Below are 12,574 nucleotides of genomic sequence, written 5' to 3' on the forward strand. Positions count from 1 at the left end.
AACGACGGACATGTTGAATGACGACGAATTTACATTCGGTCAGAGCAAGTGATGTAGTAGATCAAGCAACCGTTATAGGAAACGGGCAGCACGGAGCAGTCTGGGCTGTTTTTGGAGGATAGCGTACGGAGCTACAGTTGATCACCGGTCTATTCATCTGTCATCTGTCAATGGTTCATCATCAGAAATATATAAAGTATGACAAAGGGGCGATAATATATTAGGAGGTTCTTCAGATCTACAAGCCAAATACCAACTACGCAATCATCCGGACAAAGATAACCCAGCTAATGTTATGCAAACTGAATACTGACAAAACGTTGGCTAATACTGCATAATTAATCTACCAGTATCTATCTTTGTTTCTGACTGTATACTGTATATACAACATTTCGGCCTTTAAATCTTATTCGTGTTTTGTGTTACCTTTTGAAACGTGCAGTAAACAGCCAGCGGATGACAGTCTTACCCTTTATCTTCCAAAACTGGCCGACTTGCTGTCGGTGACGTCACAATCCCATTCCCTAATGAGAGTTACGTGGTATAACAACGAGTATAACAAGCAGGAAAGGCCACTAAGTGCGGGAGTGAGCGGTGGTAGATGGGTCAAACAAACACAGGACGTTCAGCCAGGAAACCGCTGTTTGTATCTCGTGTGAGATACGCTTGTTACGCAACACCATTAAGTCCGCTAAGGACGACTGATATTTATCTATGTTAGTTACGTTATTATTTTAACACATGATCTTTTTTCTAACCTTAACCAAGTAGTTTTGTTGCCTAAACCTAACCAATCGTTTCACAACGTTAACCATGCGGCATTGTGCCTTTCTGCAAGCGTGACACGAGGCTGATGTGAAACACATTTATGAAACATATTTTTGGTTCAGAAACGTCGTGGTTTGCATAAAACGTACAATGCCAACATTTTTTCTGGCGGCTGGGTTGGCATCTGAGGAGCATTGTCTTTTGCAGCCATCCCATCCAGTTTCAAAACAACATGATAGTCTGGGGCATGTTCTCGGGGCAAAGGTCCACACAGTGAGCTAGCCGTCAACTTCCCGCTTCAGCAGCTTGTTATACTTAACAGATCTGTTTTTCTTGAGACATGTTTGAGCTCAGAAGTTGCAAACGGAGCAGTTTGCCTTTCAAACAAAAAACCCCAAATGACAAAAGGCACCGCAGTGCGGGAAAGAGCCTGGTCGGGAGCTCGCTCACTTCTGCTCTGCTTATTAGTGTTTGGCAGCAGTCGGCAGTCTGTGGCTAAATGCTGTTCAACTCAGTGAGCACTTTCCTCCTGGAGGGCTTCCCCACGCTCACTTCCAGAGCTGTGTGGCCGGAGATGAGAGCGCAGCGCCCAGAAATCAGCCCTCCATCCCTGACACTAGAGCTCCATTTTCTCCCTCTTATCCTCAGCATCGCCTCTCATGTGGTGACATGAAAACTTTGCTCTTATAAAGTTATGGAGTTTTTCTTATCATGTGGTGACACTGTTAAATTCCTCGTGGTACAGAAAAGGAATATGCTATTGTTTGAAAAAATCGCTATCTGATGCCGGCATGGAATTAGTTTCAGGCAAAGATAAACTTTGATGTGATTATAGCAATTTCATATGCGCTTCATACATTTCCAGTACTGAGTGACTCTCAATGATAGTAATGTTTTACTCCTTCCAGCAGAGTGTTGAATTTTCTATTTTTATTTCTTCTAAGTGTGTGTTGTATATCTTTAGTGTGCTGTTTTACATGATAATTTTAACCCGTGTAAAGTGTCTTTGAGTATTTGAAAAGCGCTCTATAAATATAATTCATTATTATTATTTCATATAATTGCCGCTATCAATCAAAAACATGTTATATTTTGTTTTGAACCTCTAAATAATCAGATAAATTCAGATTTATTACAAAAATAAATATTTCTCATCCGCATCTCTTGAGGGATTTTTATGATTACTTAATCTCTCTCACAGAAAATTATTTTTGTTTACGTGCTCTGGGTGGCAGTATTCCCATTACTTTCATTTTATTGCCCTCTGGGTGACATTAACAGTCAACGCTATTTTTTAGGGAATAACAAAAAAGAAGAGTTATTAATTACTGTCCTAACTGCGTAATAAGCACATTAATTACACTAACTCAATTAAGTTAATGTAACTAGGTTTGTTTTTTTAAATAACCACATGGGGGAACCACTGCGTCTTCATTATTTTTAGCTTTGTAAAATGTTCCACCACCAAACCCCCTTCACATTATTTTAATTTGAAGTATAAATACTTTTATAATTTAGGATTAAAGGTACCAGATGTTCTTATGTTTCACTTGTGAGGTCATGTTAGTGGTGGAGTATCATTCAGCAGCCTGCAGTGTATCCTAAAGTATGTTAATGGACAACTGGAGTGAATTATCTACCAAACACATGGATAGTTTAGGTCTCTCTTTAGCTCCTCAACAGTAATGGCCAATGTCCCCAAAACATGGTTTATACCGTCAAGAGTTTTGTATATTTAGTGAAGTGAATCCGTCATTGTGTTCCCACCTCTGGTCTGCGGCCCCTGTTGATGTACACACAGACGGGACTGTAGGCTCCGCTGCCACACATGAACAGATGAGTTCTGTTATAAGGCTGCACCACCCGGATGAAGTTCCCACAGCCGTGCTGAAAAACACAGATAAACAAAAAGAGACACAAAAAAAGTTCAGTAGGTCAGAAACAACATTAACTAGAATTACTGCCTTGTGGTTGTATGCCTCGGCCAACCAGTCATGTTGCAGTTTACATCAATGTCTGTCCAAAATGTCATCACTTCATCCTTTTATCCTGTTAGACATTTTTGTGGAATTGTCATAATTAGAAAATTAATTATTGAGTTATGCAAAAAGCATGTTTTGTTAGGCTTTTGACCACCAAAATCTAATCAGTTCATCCTTGAGTCCAAATGGATGACGTAGTGTCCCTTTAAAGGTAAGCGAGCCAGTGGGGCACGCTCACATGCACGAACATGCACTAAATGCACACGCGGTATGTAAACTATGTAAATGTAAACAAAGCATGGAGAAACTCAGATTACAACACACACAGAGGGAGAGTGACTTCATTCTCTGCTCAGGTAGACATTACTCCTCTATTTCTTTACTTATACAATAGTTTGCTGCTATGTTAATGCCCTGGATATCAAATTTATCACCTTTAATGTTATTTAACCTTAAATAAACCTTAAATAACAGTATGAATAGAAGTTGGCAACACTCCTCTAATCCATTACAGCCCTGTATAAAATAATTACTTTCATATTTCCTTCATCTCAGCTATGACACAACAGACATACCAGAGGATAAGGTCTATTTCCTGGTATACAGCCAAGGTGAATACCACATCCAGAACTTGTTTATCTCTGCTCAAGTATCCTATTCCATATGAGGGAACTTATCTCACTTCTTATGACGGCTATACAATCGACCAATCCCACAGCTCACTGGTCTGGTATTAAGGCCAGTGGAAAAAGAGCGTCAGTGGTATATGTGATATATCTAGGTAAGGCCGATTACCGGTCTCCCTCCATCTCTGCTTTCACTTCCCCAAACCCAAACGGCAGCAGCGGGAGTGCTGGACTTTGTGGCTAATTAAGTCTGAGCTTGCAGAAGACGAGCGGAGAAAGGAAGAGAGAAGAAGAAAGAAGTGGGGAGGAGAGGAAGACGTATCCAGGGAGCCGTCAGGAACTTGGCCGCGGCTGCAGGAATGGCAGCTGCTGCAGCTCACGGCCGGTGCACGGCTCCACCGGGAGCTATCGACGCAAAAACAACTTTTCACCGTCACACACCCATCTCTGTTATTTATGCTCCACCTCTTTATCTCTCTCTGTCTGTCTGTCTTACTTTCTCCTCACTTTTATCACCCATTCATCCCATCACACCCTCCTTCAATGTATATGTATCCTGTTTTATTTTCCTCTTGCCTATTCACACGCACACAGCCTTCGTGACTGTGCCAGATAAACAGCATCCAGCCTCAAATTCAAGTGCGGATCACATTGCGTTTAAAGTGGAGGCTTTCGAGCTAGCAGCTAACAGACTTGACTTATTAAGCCCTAGGGTGCTGGAAGGTGTGGTTTGACAGACATACCTAAAATAAATCAAGAACAGCTCCACAACTACCAGGTCTATATGCATGATCTTGGTCTCTATGGATAGGTAAGACCTCAGATAATTCATCCCAAGTGTCAGTGACATTGTGACTGTTACTATGCCTGAGTAAATTGTGATGAACCAAAGGAAAAAATTAAATTTGTATCCTCGCCTAAGATGTTTTCTAGATTAGACAGTGGAAAACACCATTATAGCAATGATGCAATTCACAGTCATGTCACTGAATTCATTCAGCAACTCCTTGGCTACAACTGTGCCAAAGCAGATATAAATAACACAAAGCACATAGATTCTACAAAGGTTTTAGTCAAGATAGGACCAGGAGGACTCTCCATTTGGCCACTTGGATACCCAAAGTGTGCCAAATGGGGTTTCTACTTCTTGATAGTGAATCCGGCTATAAAATACTACTGATATCCACTACAGGAGGCTATGTGCACACGATGGAGCCTTTGGCCATGACATTTACCCTGTGCATCATCACATTCTACCATTGTGCACAGTATAATATCAATAAAAAACAACTTAATTGTATAATTTTGACTCCAAATGGAGTAGTTTTATTATAATAATGAAATATGATCAAGTAAAACTTAAATTATAACAAATAAGATCAATAACAATGTAAATAAGAAAACAAAAAAGAATCCAAATTCAAGTATGTACATTCAATATAAAAACGGTCAAAAGTATTATAAATGTTTGCGTTGATTTTGTAACTAAAATATTGAAATCATTGCCAAACAAACATTGTTTGGACAAAATACCCTTAGAGTGTTGTTTTAGTAACGTTGAGGCCTCGTCTTTTGGAAACAATTCAGAAAAAAGACCATCACAGCATTACCGGGTTAATAAACCTGGTTGGTCTATACAGTATGTCTCCTTCTGTGGCACCCTCCGGTGCAAACAATGTGCGGTCGCTCTCTGGACTGGAGCCCCTCGTGACCGCAGATTCTATCGGAGAAGAGGAACTTAATATATACAGATGTGCAGGGTAACCATAACAGAGAGACGGGGGGTGCTCTGATTCAAGAAAGAGAAAGAGGAGCAGCATTATGGGAGAGAGAAAATGAAATATACTGCGGTAGAGTAGAAAACCGAGAGCTGGAAAAAATGACCAAGAAGAGTGGAAAAAATAGTAAGACCGAAAAAAGAAAGTTTCAGAAGAGAAACTGGCAGAGTTGTGAGTGAAAAAAGGGATGACAGAAGGGAGATGGGGCCGCTCGGTGGCTCCACACAAAGATGGCTCACCCAAATATTTGTGGGAGCCTGTCGGCGGCAGGCTGTGACTCAGAGCAACACAAATCACTCAGTGACTGGAAACAGCTTCTTCTCTATTTCTGCTACAGCATGTTGTACAAAAACCTGGCTCCGTTACCCCAGCTGCTGCAGGATGTAGGACAAACGGGCAGCGCTGGTCGTAGCGTGATCAAAGAACGTATATTGCCAAGAAGTGAAAGTCAATTACACGTTCAGGCTTTCAATTTATGTAAAAACTTGCTCCGGAGGTTTCTTCTTTAACAACTTCTCTGCACTGCAGCGTCTACAGGCAACATGTACAACCAGAACAACACAATTAGAGGAGAACAGAGGCGGAGGAGGAATCAGTCTTCCGAGTCCTGCTGTACGCCTTCATTAAATCGTGTTGCAGCTAACAAGTGCGTCTCAGAATCAGGCTGGTGTCAATGAGCTGCGTCCCATTTGCGAGCTTTGATTCTGGTTTATTTTTCTACGGCGCTCCGTGGCCCTCGATTCCTCCCACGCCTCACTCTCATTGCTGACAAACTGCGCCGGTGCCAGGAGGACTCCGGGTCTCCAGTCGGCGACCCTGTAGACATCTGCTGCTGCACATGTGGTTGGACATGACACAAGCTCACAGATGGGAGAGGGAAATCCCGGGAGGCGGCGCGGACTGTTTCGCAGTAGACCCACTACGAGGAGCTGATCTGGGAACAGCTGACAAGACCTTTAGTCTACATATTCGAGCCAAATGGCAGCAAATTCAGTATCAGCTACTATTTACAGTATGGGGTTCTGTGTATGCGCCATCGCTAGTGCAGCTAGATATTCCAGTCCTCTGTTAGAAGGTGCAGGCGCAAACCGGCATGGCCATTTTCAAAGGGGTCCCTTGACCTCTGACTTCAAGATATGTGAATGAAAATGGGTTCTATGGGTACCCACGAGTCTCCCCTTTACAGACATGCCACCTTTCAGTCTCAGTTTCAGACATAACACATTAAACAACACAAGCAAGATGATCTGTTACACATGTGAGGTGTGGTCATATTGTAAAAAAACATAAGAGGGAGGCTAAAATCTGCAGGAGAAGGTGCGTTTATGAAAGATGAAACATAAGCAATCCATTAAACTTTTGAAGCTTGAACTTTTGTTAAGATATTTACTGTTGGCAGAGTAACTATTATCAGCTCCAAGAGCTGATCTACTCAACCGGGCACAATTGTTTCAGTTTAGTTTTAGATTTCCTTAAAGGATGTAGTTTTTATTTAGTTTTTTCACTAACACTATTTTTCACTGCTTATTTTAGTTTTAGTTTCTGTTTTTGTTTACTATAATAAGCCTGATCTGAATCTCTATGAATTTATTTCTAGTGCAGTGCCCGAGCCCCGGGGCGTGACCATTTGGAGCGCAGGCCCATTCAGAGCTGCTAATGCTGCTTGCAACATTGTCGAGACATCGCTTGATGATTCCAGGGAAGTAAAGAAGAGTTCGGTTGTGGCGTTAGTATATCCAGCATCAAAAGTGAACGGCGCGCTGCAGACGACATGCTCGACTTAGTCTGCTGAACTTGTCCAATTTGCAACAAATTTGACACGACACTCCCTTGGGTCCCCAGCAATACACCCAGCGAGTGTGAAGTAGATCGGATGAATGGTTCTCGAGATATGCGTAGGACACACAGACAGATAGAATCCTTGCTTTATAGCTTTATTTGTATGAGTTAATATTTGTTGGTTGACCTGTAAAAGGCCCCAAGAAATAAAAAAAAATGAGGGTTTGAAAAGTTGAGGGTTCTTACCGTTGGATCCTTTCCTGCCATTTGGCATTCCTCTATCTTGCTTGGAGACGCCGGCCAAAACACCTGATGAGAAAAACAGCACAGCGTTTAAATTAGTGACAAGTAGAGAAGTCAGTAACAGACTGAGAGAGACATGAACATGCCCGCGCTGAGGTTTGATCGTATCATGTTTACACAGACAGAAATCACAGAGAAAATTTGTGGAAAACGAACAAAACAAATGTTGTAAAAGTTTTTCCGATAGAAGTTTCTGTATCAGCGATTACAGCCGGCTACCGTCTGTGCAAAAATGAGTGAGCTTTCAAACCCGGGAGAGGTGCTTGAAGGTCTCTCGATGAATATATCAAGCAATTTACTCCGAAAAAAATGGATGCGGTGCAGCACTCCCTGGGGGACCCTAAATGCGTTCCCATCTGTTTATGCACTTCATGCCTGTCAATTACACTGAAGATAACTCCTTCACTGCATACAGAATCGGTTATCAGAGAGCTCCAGCGTGTTTATGGCTCTTTCGAATAACCCTAAAATGGTTCTGATCGCGGCAAATGTACGGCAATTTGCATATCATTGCACAGATTAGAATGATAGTGCAGCGGTTTTATAATGTGCCCTGACATAATGTTAAATTTAACAAACATTTTATATTCTCCTTTGTCGTGGCGAGAGAAAAAAAGAGATGCTATGCTCTAATAATAAGCATCTGCTGACCTTCAGTGTGCCATGGGTGATGTTGTTAATGTCCATGGAGAGGACATGGTCTTTGCTGCCCACATACATCCTGTCCTGGTCCTCGTCCATCTGCAGGATCCTGTAGTCCATGGCCTTGTCTGATATACTGTAGTGTTCAAAGGACTGGGAGTCCTGCAGGTCTGAGAGAGACACAGAGAGAAAAAAAAAAAAAAGGCTTAGCAAAACATACAAATAAGCTTGTTTCCACACTGAGATGAGAGAAGTTTTTATCCTACCTAAATTAAACTCAAGAGAAAAAGCTACACACAAGCCCACATTAATCTCTCTCTGATCAAAACAAGACCTCCAAATTAGGTCTCTGAGCACGAGCCCACGGGTTTAAAGAGAGATCTCAAAAGAAAACTCAATAAGACTGGAATTTTTAGGATTTGGATGCTGCTCTTTAAACACATGTCAGTTCTCACACGGTATAGGCTCTCTGTTGCAATTTCATATTGAGGGTGACTGAAGTTGGTATCAAACTAGAGCTTTGATTCTCTTGATTCGCTGTAATTTCTCAAAACTCCCTCGGGCCAGGTTCGTGCCAAATTACCAGTGTTTTTTAAATACAGACCTGGTAGTCTGTGTAATGTCATGACTGCTGCTGTGGTTCAGGCTCAGCTCGGGCATGGACAGAAACTATGCAGGTTCACGTAGGGTCGGTCAGGTCTGATTTTTTGGGCCCGATCATAGATATCAAACCTCAACATTTTAGGTAACGAAACAAAAGTTTGCTTTAGTCAGACTTGTAGTCTTACTTAGTAGTTTCCTTCTTCTTTCCCCAGTGTGTTGCTTATTTCTTTCCAAGTATTTAATGTCATGTGACTGTCCCTGTGGTCTCTCAATGAACAGTTGTAGAGATGTCTGCACAGGCGAACCTGCTCGGCCAGTCTTCCCTCGAAGATGTTGAAATGAAAAGTACATAGTCGGCGCGTAGTTAGAAAAATTCAGAGGTGCGCGACAGAGCACCGCGACAACTTGCTGAGCTTTCGCGCACCAGGCGAAAGCCGTGATGACGTAATTTTCACTACGGCGACCATAAACCAAGCTTTAATTGGCCTTAACAGACGTCGAATCGGCTCTGTGACTAACTACGCTGCCGGCTTAGCGGCATAGCAACACACTTTACAACACACCTTTTCTTTTGTTCTTGTCAAATGAACACGGCAAACAAGTTCAATGTCCGTTCTACTCCTATTCTATTTCTATGGTCGCCACAGACACCCAGTTTGTAATACTGCAAATGCAAAAGCTGTTATCGGTTAGGCCATAGGCTTAATCACCATTGTGTTATCCCGATAGTGACTTAACAGACATTTATTTGAATTAAAATTATTACTTTGACTTTCCGTCAGTCAATTAAAGAGAAGCTGTGACTACAGAGTATAATTGTTCAGGGGAGATACAGTATGAAAAACTTCTACTCATTAAAAGCGCATGTTGTTCACACACACAAAGTAAACATTCTCAGACAGTTATTTTCAGCCTATTTGCTCCAGAGATAGAAAACTCTCAACCATACCATCAAAGGCCCTCACTGTCGAAGCCAAACTCATGCATATTTATCACTTTTTCAATCTGCGCTGAGAGCAGGGGGTGTGGAGGGGGAGGCAATGTAGATCTACACCCTCCATTTCCTCCCCTCCATTGACCCTCTCTCAGCTCTCTTTGTATCCCCCCCCCCTCTAATCAACAAACAGGTTGCCTGCATGTGCTTTGCTTCTATGCCTTGGGCTAAAGTCACATTTTCATTATTGTGTGACATACTCTTTTGAGGCCGGGGCCTTTTATCTCGGAGAAAAGTGGCTTTTTCTCCGTGGCACCCCTCGCTCTGATCACAGGCTGTTGTTTGGGGCGTTCGCCTCCTAAAGACTGGAGTGTTTAACTTGAAATAAAGACGAGTTAACCACTTCAGCCTCAGGAGAGTTTCCCACGATTCTTCACTCTCTACATCCTCCGTGTTTACCTACGTTGCCTTATAGGTCTTGAAGTAGGAGCACGGTATTTTTGAACACTGTATCATCCGAGACGAGAGCATCGTGTGGCGCCTAATGAAGAACATAATACGACTCTACCTGACTTGCCAGGAACAAAATTAAAGGTGGACGCCTCCTGTAAAGCAGATGTGTGTTTAATAAAGAGGAACGTCTATAAAGAGAGATCGTATCAGCCTCATACTTCAAAGCTGAAGAGATAGCATCGCAGAGAGGCAATATTTTCATAATGCTGAAAAGACTCTCTGCCAGAGTGTGAGCCACCAAGGGTGAAAGACTCACTAATTAAAAACATACAGGGCTACGAATTCTGCAAAACAAATCACATTTCTTCCCAAAATAACTTCTTGGAGGGGATTCAGGAAAACCTTTTAGACCACAATACTGTACCTCGTTTTTACACATGGGCGTAAATCTTAATTTAAACACTCTTCTTGCTGATTTTTTGGAGCTTAAAGATGGCAGCTATCATTAAACATACAGCTGTTTATAATGGATGGTCTGAGCAGGAGTTTTACAATCGTACATTACAGCCGAGTGGTTGAGTTACCTCAGTGGGTAGAAGCCAAAAAAAACACAGCTTTTTACAATATGTGAGATTGGGGTGAAGAAAAAGGCAAGGGGTGAAAGAAAAGGTATCTTTTACGAAGCTTTCTGCTAACTACAAAATGCAAAGCAGCTATAGCCGCCCAAGTTTTCCAGGTATAGTTAGCTAAGGCAGGGCTTAGTTGCTATAGACGATTTCACAGTTGTAAACTTTCCAAATGTGTCCCAGTTTATGTCCCGTTGCAGTGTATGTGAATGAAATCAGCTGACAGGAAGTAAACATGGACCAAAGCTGTTGCCTACCAATGCAATTTCGTTGAAAAGGTCAATAGGAGTAGCCGTTTTAAAAGCCATTTCTCACCAGTGAGGTGCAAAAATGTGGTGCGGGAAAATCCGCATACAAATTTTTCCGCATGACAACTATACACACGAATTTATCCGCGTTGTCGTGTTCCATTTTCGTCAATGAGGCCCTCCTAAATAGTGCCTTTGTTCACTCAACACAACAAAAAACGTATCCAGACAGAGAATGTCTAAGAGGCTAACGTTAATGACGCAATACATAAACTAACAGACCCGTAATGTGATGCTAACGCTTGCTGTTGTGGCTAGCCCCGATCTGTGACCAACATATAACATTAACAAGTGCATATCAACTACATTACCATCTTCATCGTATCCCAGCTGCGGGACGATCACAAGCCATATATTGTCCTTTATTTGGTTGTTGAGGTAGCCGTGTTTGTTGTACATTACTGGGTGGTGAGAAGGAGACGGCCCATTGTTATTTCAGAACACGAATAGTCCGAAAAATGTCCCATTGGACAGAAAAAAAAGCCGCCAGTCCCCGAAAATAAACAGCCATTGTTCCAAGGCCACAAAAATACACACTTTCCGTGCAACAAATAGAAGCACATGTCTAATTATCATGCAAAATGACAGCGATCAGTTGGACGAAACTATTTTTATTGGTCAAATTTCTACTGGGGGAAATCCGATGAAATCGAGTTCTGTCCGAATATATTTTTAAAATTAAATATGAAAACATTAAATGGAAAATAATCAAATTAACTCTTTAAATGTTACAAATTTGTGGTATTTAACTGTGGTTACTGTGGTTGTAAATATACTAATACTACTAATAGGTAGGTTAACTAGCACTAGTCAATGATGCCATAGTGATTTAAATTTACACATTTTGAACTTAGGAATGAAGTTTATTTACTGTATTTTTAATGGCCACATTTTCCTTTTGTTTAATTTGTTCTCTGTAAAATGGATGTTCTCTGACTCAACATCCCTCCACTGTTAATTGACTTTGACATTATGGTGCGTGTCTCTGTAGCTCTACTTCTGACAGCATCCCTCCAGAACATTCCACAAGGGAAACAAATTGTTCCGAGGGGTGTGGTGCGCGTTGAATATTATGGTGAACTTTGCATTGTTTTCTCAGTGGGGGGAAATAGGAGACTTTCATTTTTTGCGTGAGGGTGGAAGGCCAGTTAAGCCCGGTGTTGTGATGGGATGCAGCAGGGGTGTGTCACATGGATCCACTGAGAGACAAACCGAAACCCTCTGGAGACCACATACCGTTGGATCCAGTAACTTCCTCGGTGCTCTGCTTTCAATCTCATACAAACAGATGAGTCATGCCAGCACTGCTGCAGCGCTGTAGACCAACATCAAAAGTTCACTTTGCCAGATGGTGCACCTGCTCCATCAGTGAGAGGGGGGGCTGAACAATTGTCAAGGTTTTTTCAGTCATGCAATATATACACTGGAACCATGTGTTTACAGAACCAATGCCAGCTCATAACCTTCGTATGAGGTCTTTGTAGACTGAAACTGCTACTAGTGTTCGGTCCAAATTCATTCCATCAGTGGCATCTTATCAAGTTTTTTGGCACTACAACCTCAAAGTTTCCTCATTTTCATAATTAGACGGCAGGAATGATGACAGACAACTGTCAAATTAAAATAGTTAATCGCAAATTACTAATCAAAATGTACCTTAAAGGGAGATTTGTCAAGTATTTAATACTCTTATCAACATGGGAGTGGGCAAATATGCTGCTTTATGCAAATGTATGTATATATTTATTACTGGAAATCAATTAACAACGCAA

At 41.7% G+C, this 12,574-nt stretch overlaps 1 protein-coding gene across 1 annotated transcript in view; it reads right to left on the reverse strand.

Annotated features, from left to right (window-relative positions):
- sema3c (sema domain, immunoglobulin domain (Ig), short basic domain, secreted, (semaphorin) 3C) overlaps positions 1–12,574 on the reverse strand; it is a 47,048-nt gene that overhangs the window by 18,582 nt on the left and 15,892 nt on the right. The window contains exons 3-5 of the mRNA XM_074625323.1: positions 7,888–8,048; positions 7,180–7,242; positions 2,536–2,655 (exon numbers count right to left, since the gene is read on the reverse strand). Coding sequence (XP_074481424.1) covers positions 2,536–2,655; positions 7,180–7,242; positions 7,888–8,048 — 344 coding nt within the window. The remainder of the gene's footprint in view (positions 1–2,535; positions 2,656–7,179; positions 7,243–7,887; positions 8,049–12,574) is intronic.

This window comes from Sebastes fasciatus, chromosome 23, assembly GCF_043250625.1.
Source record: "Sebastes fasciatus isolate fSebFas1 chromosome 23, fSebFas1.pri, whole genome shotgun sequence".
NCBI classification, from domain to species: Eukaryota; Metazoa; Chordata; class Actinopteri; order Perciformes; family Sebastidae; genus Sebastes; species Sebastes fasciatus.